A 17374-nucleotide genomic window follows, 5' to 3' on the forward strand; every position below is an offset into this window, starting at 1 on the left:
ATTCTAGGCAAAGTACCGGTAGAATAACTAATTACTAATAACTAATAACCAGAAAAGTGACGGTGTATCTTAAAATCAAACTGTCAAAATCAAATAAAACACATTTATATCAGTTATTTATTAAAGCGACGCTGACTAAAATACACTAGATTTAGCCTATTCACTAAAATTTACACATCAACAACTAAAACGCCGATGAGTATTTGAGAATGACACACAAAAGCACTTCCAGGTCAAAGGTCAAAACCCTGCGTGGCTTTACTTTAGCTACAGAGTAAACAACTTGATTCCCATTTGCAAAGATTACAAGCAAACACTCAATAATTTTGTCTTATTTTTCTGCAAATCTGACTTCACCACTCGATGTAGGCGGACGCACACTCACCCCACACACACATACACACACATCACACACACACACACACAATCTGCTACACCTCTGACTTTCTCCATCCTCCTTCGTTCAAGCAGCTTTTTCCCACACGCACGCCTAATTAGAAGCTCCAAGATGGCCGTTATGAAAGTTTCTAGAGAGATGGAGCTGAACTAGTCAAATGGTTCCTGGCGTTTTACTATTTTTACCGCGGCAGATGACTGTAATCTGCAGTGGCATGTGCTCGGCAAAGGGAGAGTCGCTCTGTGAGTACTGAAGGGGTGAGAAATAACAGTGTTTAGTATTTGGCGCGGGCTCTTTGAACAAAATATCGACTTTTTCTTGTTTGGATTGAATTTAGATAGCAACGAGGAATCTATTAGTGTCAGGTCTAGTGCGGCGGTGGAATTATGTTATAGCCAGTATCTTAATAGTGTAAAGTGAGAATAGCTCCTTAAACGGTCCATATTACGCTGTTTTCTGATGAATTTTATAATGTCGTTTCATCATCTCAAACAGAAAACACTCTGTTCCACCTTGTGATGTCATCGTGCGGTAATACAGGAAGTGCTCCACTGCGTTTTTAAACTCCACACACCTTCATTCATTAGCGACACTTGGATAATTTCAGCTCTGGAATTGACCATCTCTACTGAACTTAAGGTAAAAGGAGCTGTTAACCTGAAAACTACCACTTCATGACATCACAAGGTGGATCAGAGCGTTTTGAGAGCTTTGGAGATGTACAAATTAATAATAAAGTGTGACTCAAACATGTGTGATTGAAACAAAACACAACTCCAGGTGTGTTTTTGAGGAGGTAATGACATTATAACATGATTTAAACCTCACAATAGTCAGTTTTGTGTAATATAGGACCTTTAAAGTGTTACCAGAGACACAAAACACAAACAATACAAACGATCTGAAATGTAATATACAGATAACATTACAAAAGCAAAATGTTCTTTTTTTGCAATCTTTTTTTTTTTTTTTTTTTTATGTGTTTAAAATTCTAGTGAAATTGAGACTGTTGGGAAGAATGACACTGGATATGTCTCAAATACAAGATTTAAGATAGTTTTTTCATCTATGTTATAATATTGTTTCCTCATCACAAACAGACCTGGAGTTTTTGTTTCATTCACACATGTTTCAAAATGTGTTCTCCTCTCAAACAGAAAACACTCTGTTCCACCTTGTGATGTCACCATGTGGTAATACAGAAACACCATACATCTTCACTAGAACAATTTGGATCATTTCAGTCCTGGAATTGCCAAACTCTACTGAACTGAAGGTAAAAGGAGCTGTTAACTTGAAAACTACCACTTCATGACATCACAAGGTGGAACAGAGCAGTTTGAGCTTTGGAGATGTTACAGACTAATAATAAAGGCTTAGACATTCATATTTCATTCAGACATGTGTGAATGAAACAAAACACAAATCTAGGTCTGTTTTTGAGGACGTGACAACATTATAACGTGATTTAAAACTCACAAGAATTTTACATAATATAGGACCTTTAAGAAACTTTCTTAAAAAGGAGGAACTTATTGATTATATAACATTTAGCATGAATCGATGTTGGTTGGTTTGGCTAAAGGCTAATTAAAACTGCCTTCTTTTGTTTAATTAACAGACACTTATTCCTGTAAATAACTAAGGCAGCGGCTCACTATTAACCTGTGAGAAATTAACAAGCTTGGATAAGTTGGGGGAACATATTCACTCTTAAAACAGTTTCAGTTTACAGGATTCAGTCGTCTTTGCGATTTATTTAGCCTATTGTCAAATGTCATGTTTTTATATTGCTCTTTTCCACCTTCAAGGCAATCAAAGTGCTTTAAATCAAAGAACAACTCACCCATTCACACACGCAGACACTAGAGGGCGAGGTGGGTTAAGTGTCTTGCCGAAGGACACAACGACATCATTCAAGTGTGGGAGCTGGAATCGCATTTACGTCGAGAGCGGGATTCCAACCGGCAACCTTTGGATCAGTGGACAAATACTCTACCAAATACTGCTACTGTTGCTCCACTTTTTGATGGAGAGACGTCTATGTTTTTGTCTCCTTGGAGATTACATTGTTATGTCTAAAATGTCCTGTTCTAACAATATTTTTAGCAGTAAAAACACCACAAATGCTAGACAGATGTATTTAATGCCATACTGTGGAGCATTCCAGGCAAAGCAAAAATGATGCTGTTTTCTTATTCAGTCCATTTCCATTTCGACTGCCATCCAGGATCAAACTGACAGAGGACAAACTATTACAGTCAAATGGGTAAATACAGTTGTGCCTCGCTATATCGCGGCTCACCCTTCGTGGTCTTGCTGTTTTGTGGATTTTTCCAGTGCAATTTTTCATTCTTTTTTACACCGTATGAGCGTGCATTGTGTTCTGCGTCCTGATTGGCTGTTGGACTGTAGAGGCAAAAGAACTGACCACTGACAAATTGCCACAGTCGGGACAGTTTCCACATGGCTGTCGAGCTGCACAGTAAGATCAAGGAGCACCTCATAGTCGACGGACATGGTGTTGTCGCCTATGGAGACTTGAAAAAAATTGGCAAAAAAGCAGCCAAAAATCTCAAAGCGGAGTACGGCTCTGCTGGTGCCCTCCTGAGAGCTGCTTGTTCACCAGATACTGCAGCTTTCGAAGCAGCCGCTGTGACCCTCAATAAAAATCTCAATAACGCTCTGACAGCCTTCCACAACCGCCCCAAGTCCACCCTGTCACGCTTCTTCTCCAGAGTGAGGAGGGCGTTCAGTTTTAATTAGGCCCAATTTGACGGCTATGTGCATTTACAACCATTTTGATGGAAAGAACGTTTCCATTAAAATGTGTTAAAATGCATATATTTGTCTACATAATGTCCACAACATAACACGCTGAGAGCCGTCCACAACCACCTCAAGTCTGCGCTCACAATCCTCCAGACTAAGGAGCGTGTTAACTTTTCATTAGGCCCATAATTTAGTAAAAATGTGCATTTAGAACCATTTTGACTGAAAGAACGTTTCCTTTAAAATGTGTTAAATGCATTTATTTACTCCAAAAATAAAAAATGCATAACCAATGTTTTGCTTGTTGTTGTGTTTATTTGTTTACTTTAAATGCATTGACTTTTTCAAAAGAGTTACGTATTGTTTCTTTACACAGAAAAAGAATGAACAAGAGAAAAGCAAACTGACTGTATCTGGAGTAGAACACTTTGTAACTCTGGTCACTGTCGCTTTAAACAACTGTAATTGATGTTCTTGCTTTATATAATGAGACTATTTCTGCCACTGTCACACCTGCACGGTTGGACATAGAGGTTTGAGACACTCTACCAACTGAGAGACTATTGACTGGTTAATATATTCACATTCTGTATAAACATTGTCACTAAATACAGCATTTATAATTATGAAAGTAGACAGTAACATAAGCAATTTACATTTTACTCCAATGCTAATGGTCATAGTCGTTACTGTTATTACACTTTTTATCCCCAAATGCCCCAAACGCTAACAGGTCCGCTTAGTACACTGGTTAGAGAAAATATTGACTCTCGTTGTCCAGGTTCACCCCGTGTGGCGGTGCTGATGGCAGAGCCTACAGGGAATCCCGAGTGTCCAGAAGACGGATCGGGGTCGTTACCTCCAGAGGGACACAGAGCGGCTTTACTCACAGTGAATGAGGAGGCGTGAATCTAGTCAGGAAATTGGACTTTCGTCAAGGAATTTGTTAACAACCAAAACACTGGAAATTATTTATGAATGTGACACTTGGTTTATTGAACAAGGAGAAAGTGCGACGTGTTGCGTTCAAGGACCACTGGTTTCCGAGCATCTGTCGTGGAGTAAATAGATTTGGTGTGATTAAGTAAAAAGGCATTTCCAATTTGATATTTTCCTCAATGAGTTTCAAGTTGACACATGTATTTATTTGTTTGACAGTGACAGTACAATTCAAAATGGCCACCAAACTGGTAACAGATGCCCGAGTTCATCTGGTTCATTTGCAGCTCTCGTCCCAGGTGAGGCTTTTAGACGGTGTTAGGAAAATAGGAAAACAGTTATAAAAGGAAATGGTCGTGTCCATCCCAGGTAGAGATGGGACTTTAGGCTCTACATGGAACAGCACTGACCATGTTAGTCCCATATGAACCATCTCACACTCTGAGGACCTCAGAGACCGGCCTCCTCGTTTAGTCCTGGTTTAGTTCTGGTTTAGTCCTGGTTTAGTCCTGGTTTAGTCCTGGTTTAGTCCTGGTTTAGTCCTGGTTTAGTCCTGGTTTAGTTCTGGTTCACTCCCGGCCTCCTGCTGGTGTCCAGTGTCAGGACTAAACCAGGACTAAACAAGAACTAAACCAGGACTAAACCAGGACAAAACCAGGACAAAACCAGGACAAAACCAGGACAAAACCAGGACAAAACCAGGACAAAACCAGGACAAAACCAGGACAAAACCAGGACTAAAAAAGAATTAAACCAGTCTATCTACTTAAGTAAACGTATCAAAGTACCCATTATAAATTTACTTAAAGAGTAAAAGTATTTCACACAAGAGTTCATTTGTTAAGTGTAAATGTAGCGATATTAATTCAAAATTACACATATTTCGTTAAGCAATAACAATACAATAAAATTTCTTAATTTTTTTTAAAATTAATTTTGTGTATTTGTTTTCATTTTGTTCAAAGCAGAAGGTTTGAACTCGAAAACTTGAAACAAACATGGTAAAAACAAGCCCACAAATCATATGAAAAGTCCTTTTTACTTGTCAGAGCTGTTCAAAAATGTAGTGAAGTAGAAAGTACAGATACTGCTCTCAAATGTAGTCAAGTCAAAGTAAAAAAATACACACTGTAAAATGTACTTAAGTAAAGCACAGATATATAAAAATTCAACTTAAGTACAGTACTTTACCTCTGATAAAGTCTAAAGTTCGACTGTGACTTCGGCTCCAGTCTGAAGGCCTCAAACCCTGGTCATGTTATTCCTGGAACATTCCGCAGCAGAAAGTAACTGACGTCCCGGGACATGATTTTCAGACGTCAGCTCTGTCCTGAGCCTCTGTCCCACTGCAATAAGAGATTCTGCTGCTCTGCATAATGTGCCGTCATTAAAATCCAAAGAGCCATTACTGTGTGGAAAGTTCAATGTGTTTTAGCATCGGCAAAACAAAAACAAGGAATTACAAGTCCAGTTTATCGAAAATACAGCCAGTACTTCCAATCCAATCCACTAAATCAAAGCCTAAAGGAACAGAGCAGCATCAGGAAGTACCTCCAGCTCAACGTTTATGTGAATTTAACGACTTAATAACACAGTATCGTCTAAAGAGAGACTCGTTAAGGAAAAGGGGCTTGTTTATCAAAGTAACAAACCTTTACGGTGCATTCTGTTGAGCCGGAGTTATTGTCAAGAGGAGAAGACAAATCAGCGATGGAACAAAAGCAATTCATGTACTGTTATGGAATATTTACTTGTAGTGTTTGTACTTTGTCATAGTAGTGGTATGCAGACCTCCTCTTAACCCTTAATCTCAGCATCTTTAGGGTTTAACTACATCTTATCTGTAGTAAAAGCCCAAAGTTAAAGGGAGGGTCTGTTGTGCACTGTGCCTGAGACATATTTAGCACATTCATACAACTTGAGATAGAAATTTAAGTATTTTTCATGTTGTGTATTTAAAAAGCATTTGATTAGACCTGAACAGACCTAGCGTACGTACAAAAACTGTAAACAAAAGCTGTTTCCTGTTTCAGTGTAGTTAGCGCCTCCTTCTGACAGATATAAGGCAGTATCCAGCAGTAATCTGACCAGAACTGAAGAAGAGGCTTGGACGAGCAGCGAAACGTCTTCACTCCTACAACTTTTTGTCCAGTTGACAGATTTTACTTTTGGTTTTTACTATGGATCAGACCTGGAGACGTACATCTTATCCGTTTGACCTCGAGATCCTGTACATCATGCTGTGTTTTCCACTTTCAGAAGCACATTAGACCGTTTACGTCCCAAGAAGTGTTTTGGCTTTGTGCTCTTTTTATGAGTTTAAACTGATTTTGTGGTTGGTGTAATTATTATGTGTGTGGTATAAATATGCTGTATGAACTCTGATTTATTAAAGTCATTGTGCTTTAATAAATCAGAGTAAAAAGCCAAAATGTAACGAGCTACGTGCCCCTGTCAGACGAGCTCTCAGTTCATTTTTATTCTGTAATTGTTTATTGTACAAATTCCACAACAGTACCATAATATTTTGCAGTGGTTCTGACTCATGAAATGATGTTTTGTTTTTGCAATATGTCCCAAAACCTCGTCTAAATTACAGTCAAGATCTTACAGTAAAATAAAGTATCACATTTATGCTAATCTCAGTCAATCCAAGTACTGGAAATATGCATTCTGAATACTAATTTTGACTACAGTTACTTTTTCAATTTCATCTTGGCGGTGCTTGATCGCAGATTCTTGGCTCTGAACTGCACAATATTAGTGAGAAAGACGAAAAAAAACAGCTCTTGCCGATTGTGTGTGTGTGATTTTTCTTCTCTAATTAGACATAAATGAATGCATAACGAGCAGTGCAACAAAACTCAAGCTGTTTGTAATTACATCTCGTGTTTTTTCACTATAATATAACGCAACTCGGTGTAAAAGTATTCAGAGTATTCAGAAAACAGCGCTCTGATTGGACAATGTAACGGAATACATTACGAAATACATTTTAATGCAGGTATTCAGTATTCCGGTAACTAAATACATTCTTCCCATCACTCTTATCCTTCCTCGGACTCTCGGGTTAGTTCAGGACGGGTCGATCACGTCTGACACCAGAGATGACACATAATCAGACATAACGCCGGTGCAGTGAATCAGCAGAGGCCCCGGTCTGTGTGTTCTGCCTTAAATGAAGAGTCGACCTTTTCATATGAGATATTTAGCACTCCAGTCTGCACCCCGCGATCGTTTATGCTTGAATAAACCTTCACAGGAAACTGAATACTACAGACAGTATTTGCACAAATGGTTGTTTACGCCCTGCAGGCAGCTGGGATAATCGTTAGTATCAGTATTTTTGGATAGTTTTGGTTTGGGCCATAAACTGTATATATAAATGGACATAGCTAACCAAATAAGAAGTGGTTCTACCTTTGTATGTTCCATCGACTGCTGCTGTCAGACTCGTCATTTTGGTCTTAAATGTTCGTATTAACCCGCTCTGCATGATCCTGGTGTTTTTATTTCACTTTTGTGTCAGTAACTTAAGATATAAACATTAATAAGAGACAAATCAGGCGCCTTCTTTCCCTGAGGTTGCTCCTACTACCGTTAGCAACAGGTTTGATTGACAGCGTTGCTAAGATGCTTCCTGCTAAACCAGCGGTGCGGGCAGGAAGAGGCGTTACCTTCAACAGCCTCGCTCTGGATTGGGTCTTTCGTTGCTGTGATACTCGTAGTAAAAGATGAAATTTAATCTGTCAACTGGACAAATTGTTGTAGGAGTGAAGACGTTTCGCTGCTCGTTCCAAGCCGCTTCTTCAGTTCTGGTCGGATCACTGCTGAACACTGCCTTATATCTGTCTGAAGGGAGGAGCTAGTTTCAGCCTTAATGACCCTATTCAGCCTGTAATGACCGTCTATTGTTCTCTTTGTTTCTGTTTGTTTTCTGTCTTGAGCATAGAGTTGTAGATCGGTGACAGATGATGTCTCAGGCCTCCATTCCTGTTTAAGGACGGATTGTCTTTCCGAACAAAATTAGCTGCTTTAACTCTCCTCTCAAACCATTTCTTTTCTCTGGCTCAGATCTGAACTTCACTATCTTCAAAAGGAGCGGTTAGTGTCTTTCAAATGGAGATGGACAGCAGACTGGGGTCCCGAGCTGCTCTTACGACGGTGTTGGTACAAGTGGCTGTTTCAGTTTCTCCAGTTTCTGTCTTAAAGTGTTTGTAGGTTTGAAATAGACTGAAATCTCATACTGTCTGAAATGATATGTACTCACGGTCGGAATTCCAAATATGAAACTCCGAATTTGTCGCTATAACTGCTAGCCTCGATGAGCTTCATTTGACTCCACAGGTGTTAGGAGGTTAATTTTTTATGAATCCATCTAAATGAACAAAATATTTTAACAGCTAAGGCTAAACAGATTAGCTGATATAGTTGCTAATAATGAGGGTTTGCAGTGTCTCCAGTTGTTGTTGTTGCTGATAGCGGACGGTCAATAGTGGAGATACTGGTGCTGTGGATTCAGGGCAGTCGAAATGTTGTTTTTTTAATAGTGAGAACCAAATAACACGACAAATACCCACTATCTAAAACTCATTATGTATAAAACGCAGGCAGCTCCACATAGACCCTGAACCGCTGATCCATTTCAGGGCAGCCAACAATATGAAGAAACTGTTGCCGTGGGCGCTGCCATTGTCATTCAGGTTGTGTTATTTCACATGGGGCTGCCAATCTTGACACTAAATACATTCTATAGGGACAATAAATAGGCCAGCCATGATAATTACTTTATAAACTATGCAGCAATACTTTGGGATACCTTTGGAGGACAATATTTACCGTGGAGACTTTTTTTTCTTGCACTAGTGGGGAAATTTTGGTTATTATTCTGTACTATGACATTTGAGCTGTAGAAATTTGAATTATGACTCATTATGTACAAACTAAATATGTTTTTATTGTAGTTTGTGTTGTTTATTAATGGTGTAATGGTGCATTTAGAACACTTTTTGAGGGATAATTTTGCGTTATGGTTTGGTTTATCGTCTATATTTACTTCAGCGATATATCTGTTATAGGCCCAACTACAAAGCCGTTTTAAAGCGTTTTTGGTCACATAAACATCGAATGCGGCAAAACCTTTCCCAAATTTTCCATTGAAGTAAATGCCATTCCTGCTTAACCAGAATCGCCACCACAAAGACAAAGCAGTGTGGAGCATTTACGGCAAAGGTGGGCGGAGTCGAATAAGGTCCATGGTCTAATCTTTGAAATGGGACAATATTGAAAGGATTGGGAATTTTTAGAAGGGAAGTCATTGTAATTGTGAAAGAAAAGCGATTCCAGACCATGAAGAGAGTTGAAAGAAGTTTTATCTGATAGTGTGTAGGTACAAACAGGCATTACAAAGGAGCTCTTCAGTACTTATACCCCAAGAAAGGTGATATCTACAGAAGGCTGGTCCTACTTACAGACTGATCGTACAAGGTCTGTCAAAATCCCAGTCTATCGCTGTGTTTCTATTTGTCTTTTCCCCTTGGGTGTCCTTGTCTGGAGCTGGGCAGAGACTCTGACACCACCCACTACACACCTGCGTCCCATGAGCGATTAAAGCTGCACCTTGGGAGTACAAAGGGACTGAGGAACCTACAAACTCCGCCAGATCGTCCGTGTATCCTTCGCGGTACAGTTCCGCTTGGCTCAGTCCAGTTTTCGTGCGTATAATCTCAGAACTCAGCTGTTTTTTTCCTTGTTTTTCGTCAGATCCCTCGCACCTCAGCCTCCGACCCAGCTCTCCTTGACCGGTACGAACACCTCAGCCTCCGATTCAGCTCTCTAGTATGTGCTCCATCAATTTACACTTACATTTCCGTGTTTGTCAATAAACTCTATTCAGCTTTTTACCCTGAGTCTGTATCTTTGATGCTCCAGACATTACAACAAGGTCATAAATGGATGTACCGTAAACATGAAGGTAGAATATGTCACTAAAAGATGCTTGCAGTCACTGAAAAGATGTATTACAAGACCTCTCGTCAACCTGAAGACGAAGAGCTGTGTCACGTAACCGAAGTAGCAGGTTCCAGTGTCGACATCTTAAAATAAATGTGTCGCATTTTTACAGAGAAACAAGTTCACCTCAATGTTTAAGACACATTCAACGTTCAAGAGTAAAGTAATAAAACAAAAAAAAAATCATGCTTTCGGTCATTTATAACAGTGCAAAATCATCAAGGTTATTTCAAAGATAACACTGCGCCTGGAATGCATTTTTTATTATTACCTGGAATGCATTTTTTATTATTGTATTGTTATATTAATGCTGCAGAAAATGATAGAACCTTTATAGGCAGCAGCATGGGACCAGTTTGAGCCCAGTTTAAAAAAAGAAATAATCTCGCAGTGGCCCACTCCGCTTCGCTGTAGGAGCCACCTTCGCTTCTACACAAACCCACATTCGCACCACACTTCTGCAAACTGGAGATAAGTCACACAAACCCACACAAACACGACTCCGCCGAGAGCACGGGGGAAAGAATGGCTTTCGGCTGGACTCACAACACGGAGGAGACGGAGAGCACGTGTCTCTTCAGTGTCTTACAATGTGGGTCTATTTCACCTGTGGGGCCGTGTTCTGGAATAAATCTTCAACGGGATTATGAGCAAGAAGATAAACTCCGTCTGTAACGTGATGTTTTATTGCCAAACTGGAGCAGATGATGAAATAGTTTTAAATATCGTCAAGGAAACCCGTCTGTTTGATCGTGTGACACCACAGCGAGCGTCGTTCAGCATATGGACGTGTGAAGTGATGTTAAGACGGGCCAGTTGGTTTGTAAAAAGAATAAAAAATGGACACAGAAACCCGGATTGTGAGTGTTTGTTTATTTGCAGAGCTTTGACAATGTTTAAATCCAGGCTCAAATGGTTCTGTTTAGCTGCACGTACGACCGAAAGGTTTTTACTCTGCGCTCGTCTCTTTTAATGCAAATTTTATGATGATTATTTATGTTTTTATTTGTTTGTATTACAGTGGTGGAGCGTAATGAAGTAAAAGTAGTAAAGTATTGTACTTAAGGATGAATTTTAGATATCTGTACATCTTAAAATGGATACTTTTTACTTTTACTTCACTACATTTGAGAGCAGTATCTGTACTTTCTACTCCACTATATTTTTGAACAGGACTGAAAAGTAAAAGTATTTATTATTATTGTTTGAGACGTGCTGAAAAGGCTGAGGGTTTATTTTTAACACGTTCATAGTTTGAGCAACAAAAAAATACAAAGAAAAACAGAAAGAAAGAAAAAATACTATTGATTCAGTTGTTTCTGTTTAACAAAATTCAACTCAAATCTTTATCAAAATTTGAACATTTGAAGGTTTATTAGAGCTCAAAATCTGCATGAAATACTTTAAGAATATTTTTCAATGGGTACTTCAATACTTTTACTTATTTTTTTCGATGTGATACTTTTAATTTTACTTGAGTAGTCTTCTTGCTCTGGAATCTGTTCTACAAAATAAAGTACTTCTTCCACCACGGTTGATTTTAATGTCTTTCTTTTTTGGTAAAGTACTTTGAAGTATTCTGTGTATGAATTGTGCTGTACAAATAAACTTGTCTTGTGTTGTCTGGGCAACATTGTGATAAAAAAAACAAGTGAGATCAGATTTTGAGATTCAAAATTCAAGATTTTGTCACAGAAAACAACAAAACTTTATTTAGAGCATCAATCACTGCAGATGTAAAGTGCCAAAGTACCAAACCCGATGCTACGCTTTTGATAAACTCATTCAGTTTTTCAGCTCTTTGCTCAAACTCTTTTCTCCACAGACTTCTTCTATTGGTCACTGAATGATTGACAGGTGAATTTAACCAATCACGGTGAAGTTTGAACTCTCAAAATTAGAAGATCGCTTGAGTTACACAACCAGAAATTTTGGACACGCATTTTTATTGTCATTATGTTGCATTTCTTTAGTTTTACTACTTTCTACATTTTGTACACATACCTGAAGACATCAAATATATAAAGTACGATATGTGGAATTATGTAGGAAAGGAAAAAACGCTGGATTTTACATTCAAAATCCTCAGAGTAGCCACAATTTGCTTTGACAAAAAATATTTAGTGGAGTTATTTAACTTTGTTTTCTTTGCTACATAACTCCAAATATGTTACTTCATATATGCCATGTCTTCTGTATGTCTATAAAACGTAGAAAGTAGTAAAAATAAAGGAAAAATGAATGAACCTTTGGCTGGTAGTTAAGGCCTATGTATATTCTTTTTATTATGACGATGAGGCACGTGCTTTGTCATTAAAAACATGCCAAACAAGCACATTTTTAACCATCACGATGATCACAGAGGTGTTGTTTCCTTGACAAGAGCTTCAGGAGGATCAGATCAGGCGAGTTTGTTGAGGCTGATTGGCTGTTTCGCAGAAGCAGATGGTGCGAGACGGAAAACGAGGACCCAGCTGCACCTCAGGGTCTGCCACGTAAAGCCCCTCCGTATGTGCTGTTCTACCTGAGTATGTTCTGTATGTTCACGATCTACAGACAGAAGGCAGCGGTTTAGCAGCAATCTGTGAGAAAAAACGAGCTCGGATGAACGTAATCACCGTTAACCCTTTAAGGACTGAGCATATTATACTAGTACAGCTCGCCTAGACTTTTTTTTTCCTTTTTTAAGCCATAAAAATCATGTTAAAGGAAGTATCAGAATGTACAACTGCCTCTATTTTACACATCCATCCTTATTTTTCCTTTGACGCATCGAATAACTGACTGGCGGAACCTGCGCTCCGATTGGTCGTCTTCGAGGGACGACGTAACCACATTACCGTAATGACAGTAAAATATTTAAAGAGCCCCATGCCTCTGCTTTGAGACGCCATTTGAATTTACATGATTGCACGATTGGTTGCGGAGTTACGGTAATGGAAAGTCCGCAACCGCGAGTCTATGAGCGACGAGAGCATCCGACGCAAAAGGGTTCGAGACGCTATGTTTGTCCAGTTTACAGAATTCAGTTTAATATTCACATTGTGTTTAAACATCACCACTAAAGACAGTTTCTAAGTATAAATGTAGTCAGATTTTTCATTTTAGTAAGTATTTAACGCAATCGTATGTGCTGTATGTGTGTTGTATTGTTGCCATTGCCTGTAGACGACCTTGAAATAACTGAATCTCCATCTGTTTTTGTTTTTTTTGTGTTTTGTCTTGAACTGTGTGACTCGTCTTTGAGTGTCATGAAAAGTGCTACACAAGTGTTATAAGGTAAAGTTTTTATCTGGCCCAAAATGCATCACAATTATTTCCTTGTATTGCTCGATCAGACATTTTTTTCATATTCAAACCACATAAAAATGTCCACAAACGACACGATTTTACTGTTGATTTAAAAACCCTAAACTTCTCACTGACAATTTGACTTAAAATTAAAATATTAAAGCAGACTATTATGATCGTGTCGCTTTGTAGCTATAATTTTATGACATTCATGGATCATTATGTTAGAATTTGCGCATTTTAAATCACAATATTCATCTAAAATGGCTTAAAAGAAATACTCCCGTGTTAGAAAACAGCGGCGTCCAATAGAAGCTAACGTCGCCGTAAACGTCATCACAACAAAGAGCCGTGTAGCTGTCGGCGCCCCCTATGGAGTACAGTTTTTACAGTTTTTTTATTTGTACGAAAATGAACAACACTGGCGAATCTTACGAGTATCACTGATTAAGAAAATAAAATTGGAGAACAAAGTGCGTACGTCACAGGTGGAGGTGAAAACGCACTGATCGGCAAAATGGCGTCTTGAAAATAAGCGATTAAAGATTACTCAAACACGCACAAATCACTCCAAACACAACCTCAAGAACTACAACTACAACACGGTTAAAAGCTCTGAAAAAGTCCATTTTGCAGAAAAGATTTGATTTAAGTAATGAGTGAATCCAGTTAACACTTTTGATGTCTGTGTAATCCCTCAGTCTCCAGATCTGATCCATGGGAAACAACAGAATTTAAATCTGTAAACGGGACAAATCGTTGAAGGAGCGAAGACGAGATTTCGTTTTTCTTCTTTTCTGGTCAGATTGTTGCTGGACATCGCCTTTGTATCTGTCTGACCGGTTCACTGAAACTGTAAACAGCCATTGTCTCCAGTTTCAGCCTTAACAAGCCTATTCAACCTTTAATGGCCCTCCTATTGTTCCTCTTTGTTCCTGTTTGCTTTGGGTCTGAGGATAGAGTTATAGATAGCTCTTCCCCTCCAGTTGACAGGCTTAAATTTAATCTTTTGCAACACTTTTGATAGATATTTAAAAAGGTAAAACAGCCGGAATAACCGCGTCCCACTGCCTACAGTTAAGAGACGTGTCTACAGCTGATCAGATTAGCTCTAATGAGAGATAATGTCAGCCATTTTGTGTTTCTCTGATCAAACGTTCCAACAGCCTTTACTCGAGGTCTAAACAGATTTCGTTCACACAGTCTCAAACAGATTTTTCTTTCGAGCGGCTCAGTGGACCACCGCAGACTACCTCGCCTCGCCGTTTGCATCATTAATGAACGTGTTACATAACAACTCCAACAGCCACTCTCGGAGGACACCAAAGATGAGTTTTAGCAACTGCGTAAATGAGCCGACGCATTTTAGATTCATGTAAACACGCGGAATAAGATGTTTTCAGAGGACATAATGTTTTCTCTGAAGTGAGGGAAGCGTTTAGTCGCAACATGGGACGGCGTTCATCACACAGATCTGACACGTACGCGAGCTCCACATATTATATTCACATTAGGTGGAAGGTCTCTGATGAATTTGTCTGGATCTATAACACTGAATTAACTACGACTCATTTGAAATTCAGATGTGTCTATGTAATGTGAAGATGTACATGTTTAAAACTCCCGTCTCTCGCCTCAAAATTAGGTTTTGAGGGTTGGGGTTTTTTGGGCTTTTCGGTTTTGGACTTTTAGGTTTGGGGGTTTTGTGCTTTTGGATTTGAGGGTTTTGGCTTTTGGGTTTTGGGGTTTTGAGCTTTGGGCTTTTGAGGTTTGGGGTTTTTGGGGTTTGAGCTTTTAGCTTTTGGGATTTGGGGTTTTGAGCTTTGGGCATTTGGGGGTTTTGGATTTTGGGGTTTTGGGCTTTTGGAGCTTTTAGAGTTTGGAATTTTGGGATTTTGGGTTTATATTTTTGGATTTTGGGGGTCTGGGCTTTTGGGCTTTGGGCTTTTGAGTTTGGAGGTTTTGGGTTTTGGGCTTTTGTATTTATGTAGTCAAAGATAATCACTGCCTTATATCTATCTGAAGGGAGGAGCTAACTACAATGAAACTAAAAAATATATATATTTTATTTTAGTTTTAGTGTCCACCAGTAACCACTTTTTATCCAGTTGACAGATTTTATATTTTTCTTTTACGATGGATCAGACCTGGACGACTGAGGGACACACATACACAGACATATAACACGTTACAGTTACTTAAAATTTGTATTCAGTATTCTTAGTACATGTGTTCAGTTACTGCAACGCTGCTAATTTACAACTGAACGACTGAACAACCATCCAAGGCCAAGCACTATACATTTGTACTATTATATTACTATTATAGTCAATAGTTTATAGTGAGTTATTTTCAGTTCATATACATCTTAATTTTCATTTAACGTGAAGTAAAAACACGTTATTCCCTTTGCAGAGTGAATACACATTTTACAAACACTCAGATGTGCTGTGAGTGTGTTATTGTGGTTCTGACCTTGGATATTTATATCACCACCACAGAGACGGACAGAGATAAGCACAGCGTAAAGTCCCTCAGCGAGAAGCGGAGACGCCGGCGCTTCAAAGACCTCTCATTTTTAAAACAAAATTACTGTAAAAGCTTTATTAGTTTGGTTTGGCTTGGTGTCTGCTGATCGTTATGTTATAATTTGCACATTTTAAATCACAATATTCATCTAAACAACTTAATAAAAGAAATTAGTCCTCTGAAGTCCTTGTTAGAAAACTACGGTGTCCAATGGAAGCTGACGTCGCCGAAAACGTCATCACAACAAAGAGCCGTGTAGCTGCTGGCGCCCCCTATGGACGGCTGCACATCACACTAGCGAGTACGTAAGTATCAGCAATATGGCATCTTGAAAATACAGTTGTCCCTCGTTATATCACGGTTCACCTTTCGTGGTCTCGCTGTTTCGTGGATTTTTTTGGTGTAATTTTTCATGCTTTTTTACATCGTCTGAGCGTGCATCGTGTTCTGCGTCCTGATTGGCTGTTGGACTGTAGACCGTTGTCCATCAGTCTCCTCCGTGCCATGTCTCCTGTTCAGTACAGAATGTGTTCAGACAAATTTACATAAACGTTGGATCGCAGTGTGACTCTGAAGTGCTGTACGTTTGCAATTTTTTTTTCTCCGCGACAAAACCCACAATGTCGATGAAACGTTCTGCACCGACAAAGACGCCTACGAAGGTTTGAACTTTGAGAGAGTTTAAACGAGAGAGAAATGTGAGAAAATGTTAACGCCTGTGTGAGAGAAGTGTATAAAGTGTGTGGTGAGGGGTTTTACAGCAAAAAACATATAGAATAATTGTGAAAAATAAAGCTGATACTTCACGGATTTCGCCTATTGCGGGTTATTTTTAGAACATAACCCCGGCGATAAACGAGGGACCACTGTAAACGATTAATGATTACTCAAACATGCACGAATAACTCCAAAAACAACTTCAAGAGGTAAAAATAAGAAAAAAAACAACTATAACATGGTCAAAACCTCCGTAAAGTTGATTTTGCAGATCAGGTCTGATTTAATAAAAGGTGCACTATGTAACCTTTCTGTTGGCTCTCCACAAACAGCTTGTCTCTTGCCTCTTGCCAGGAATGTTACACAGTATGGCATTAAACATTTACTGCACTGAATTTATCACACGTGTTAAAAACAACCAAAAAACTAACTAAAAACACGCATTCTTATGATGAGCGGTGTCGTCTCTACGCAGATCTGACCTGTAACTTGACCTCCTTGTGTCCGTGGAGATAGACACGATTAAGCAATAACAGCAGATGGCGTATCTTCCGTCAGAAAAGTTACACAGTGCAGCTTTAAGTAAAACTTCTAAGTAGAGACATAATGTTTGGACTCACCGTTCTTGTCCGCCCGTCGGAATATCTGCAAAACACAGAAAAATATAATGTTTAGGTTTGTGAGTTATTACAGCGGATGATTTATAGACGTGTTCAG

At 39.0% G+C, this 17374-nt stretch overlaps 1 protein-coding gene across 1 annotated transcript in view; it reads right to left on the minus strand.

The window, feature by feature from the left end:
• The window catches only part of LOC117373504 (N-terminal EF-hand calcium-binding protein 1-like), a 78091-nt gene that overhangs the window by 40211 nt on the left and 20506 nt on the right, over positions 1-17374 (minus strand). Inside the window, exon 2 of the mRNA XM_033969550.2 lies at positions 17278-17302. Within this exon, the coding sequence (XP_033825441.1) occupies positions 17278-17302 (25 nt within the window). The remainder of the gene's footprint in view (positions 1-17277; positions 17303-17374) is intronic.

The sequence above is a fragment of the Periophthalmus magnuspinnatus genome, chromosome 7 (genome assembly GCF_009829125.3).
Source record: "Periophthalmus magnuspinnatus isolate fPerMag1 chromosome 7, fPerMag1.2.pri, whole genome shotgun sequence".
Taxonomy (NCBI): Eukaryota; Metazoa; Chordata; class Actinopteri; order Gobiiformes; family Gobiidae; genus Periophthalmus; species Periophthalmus magnuspinnatus.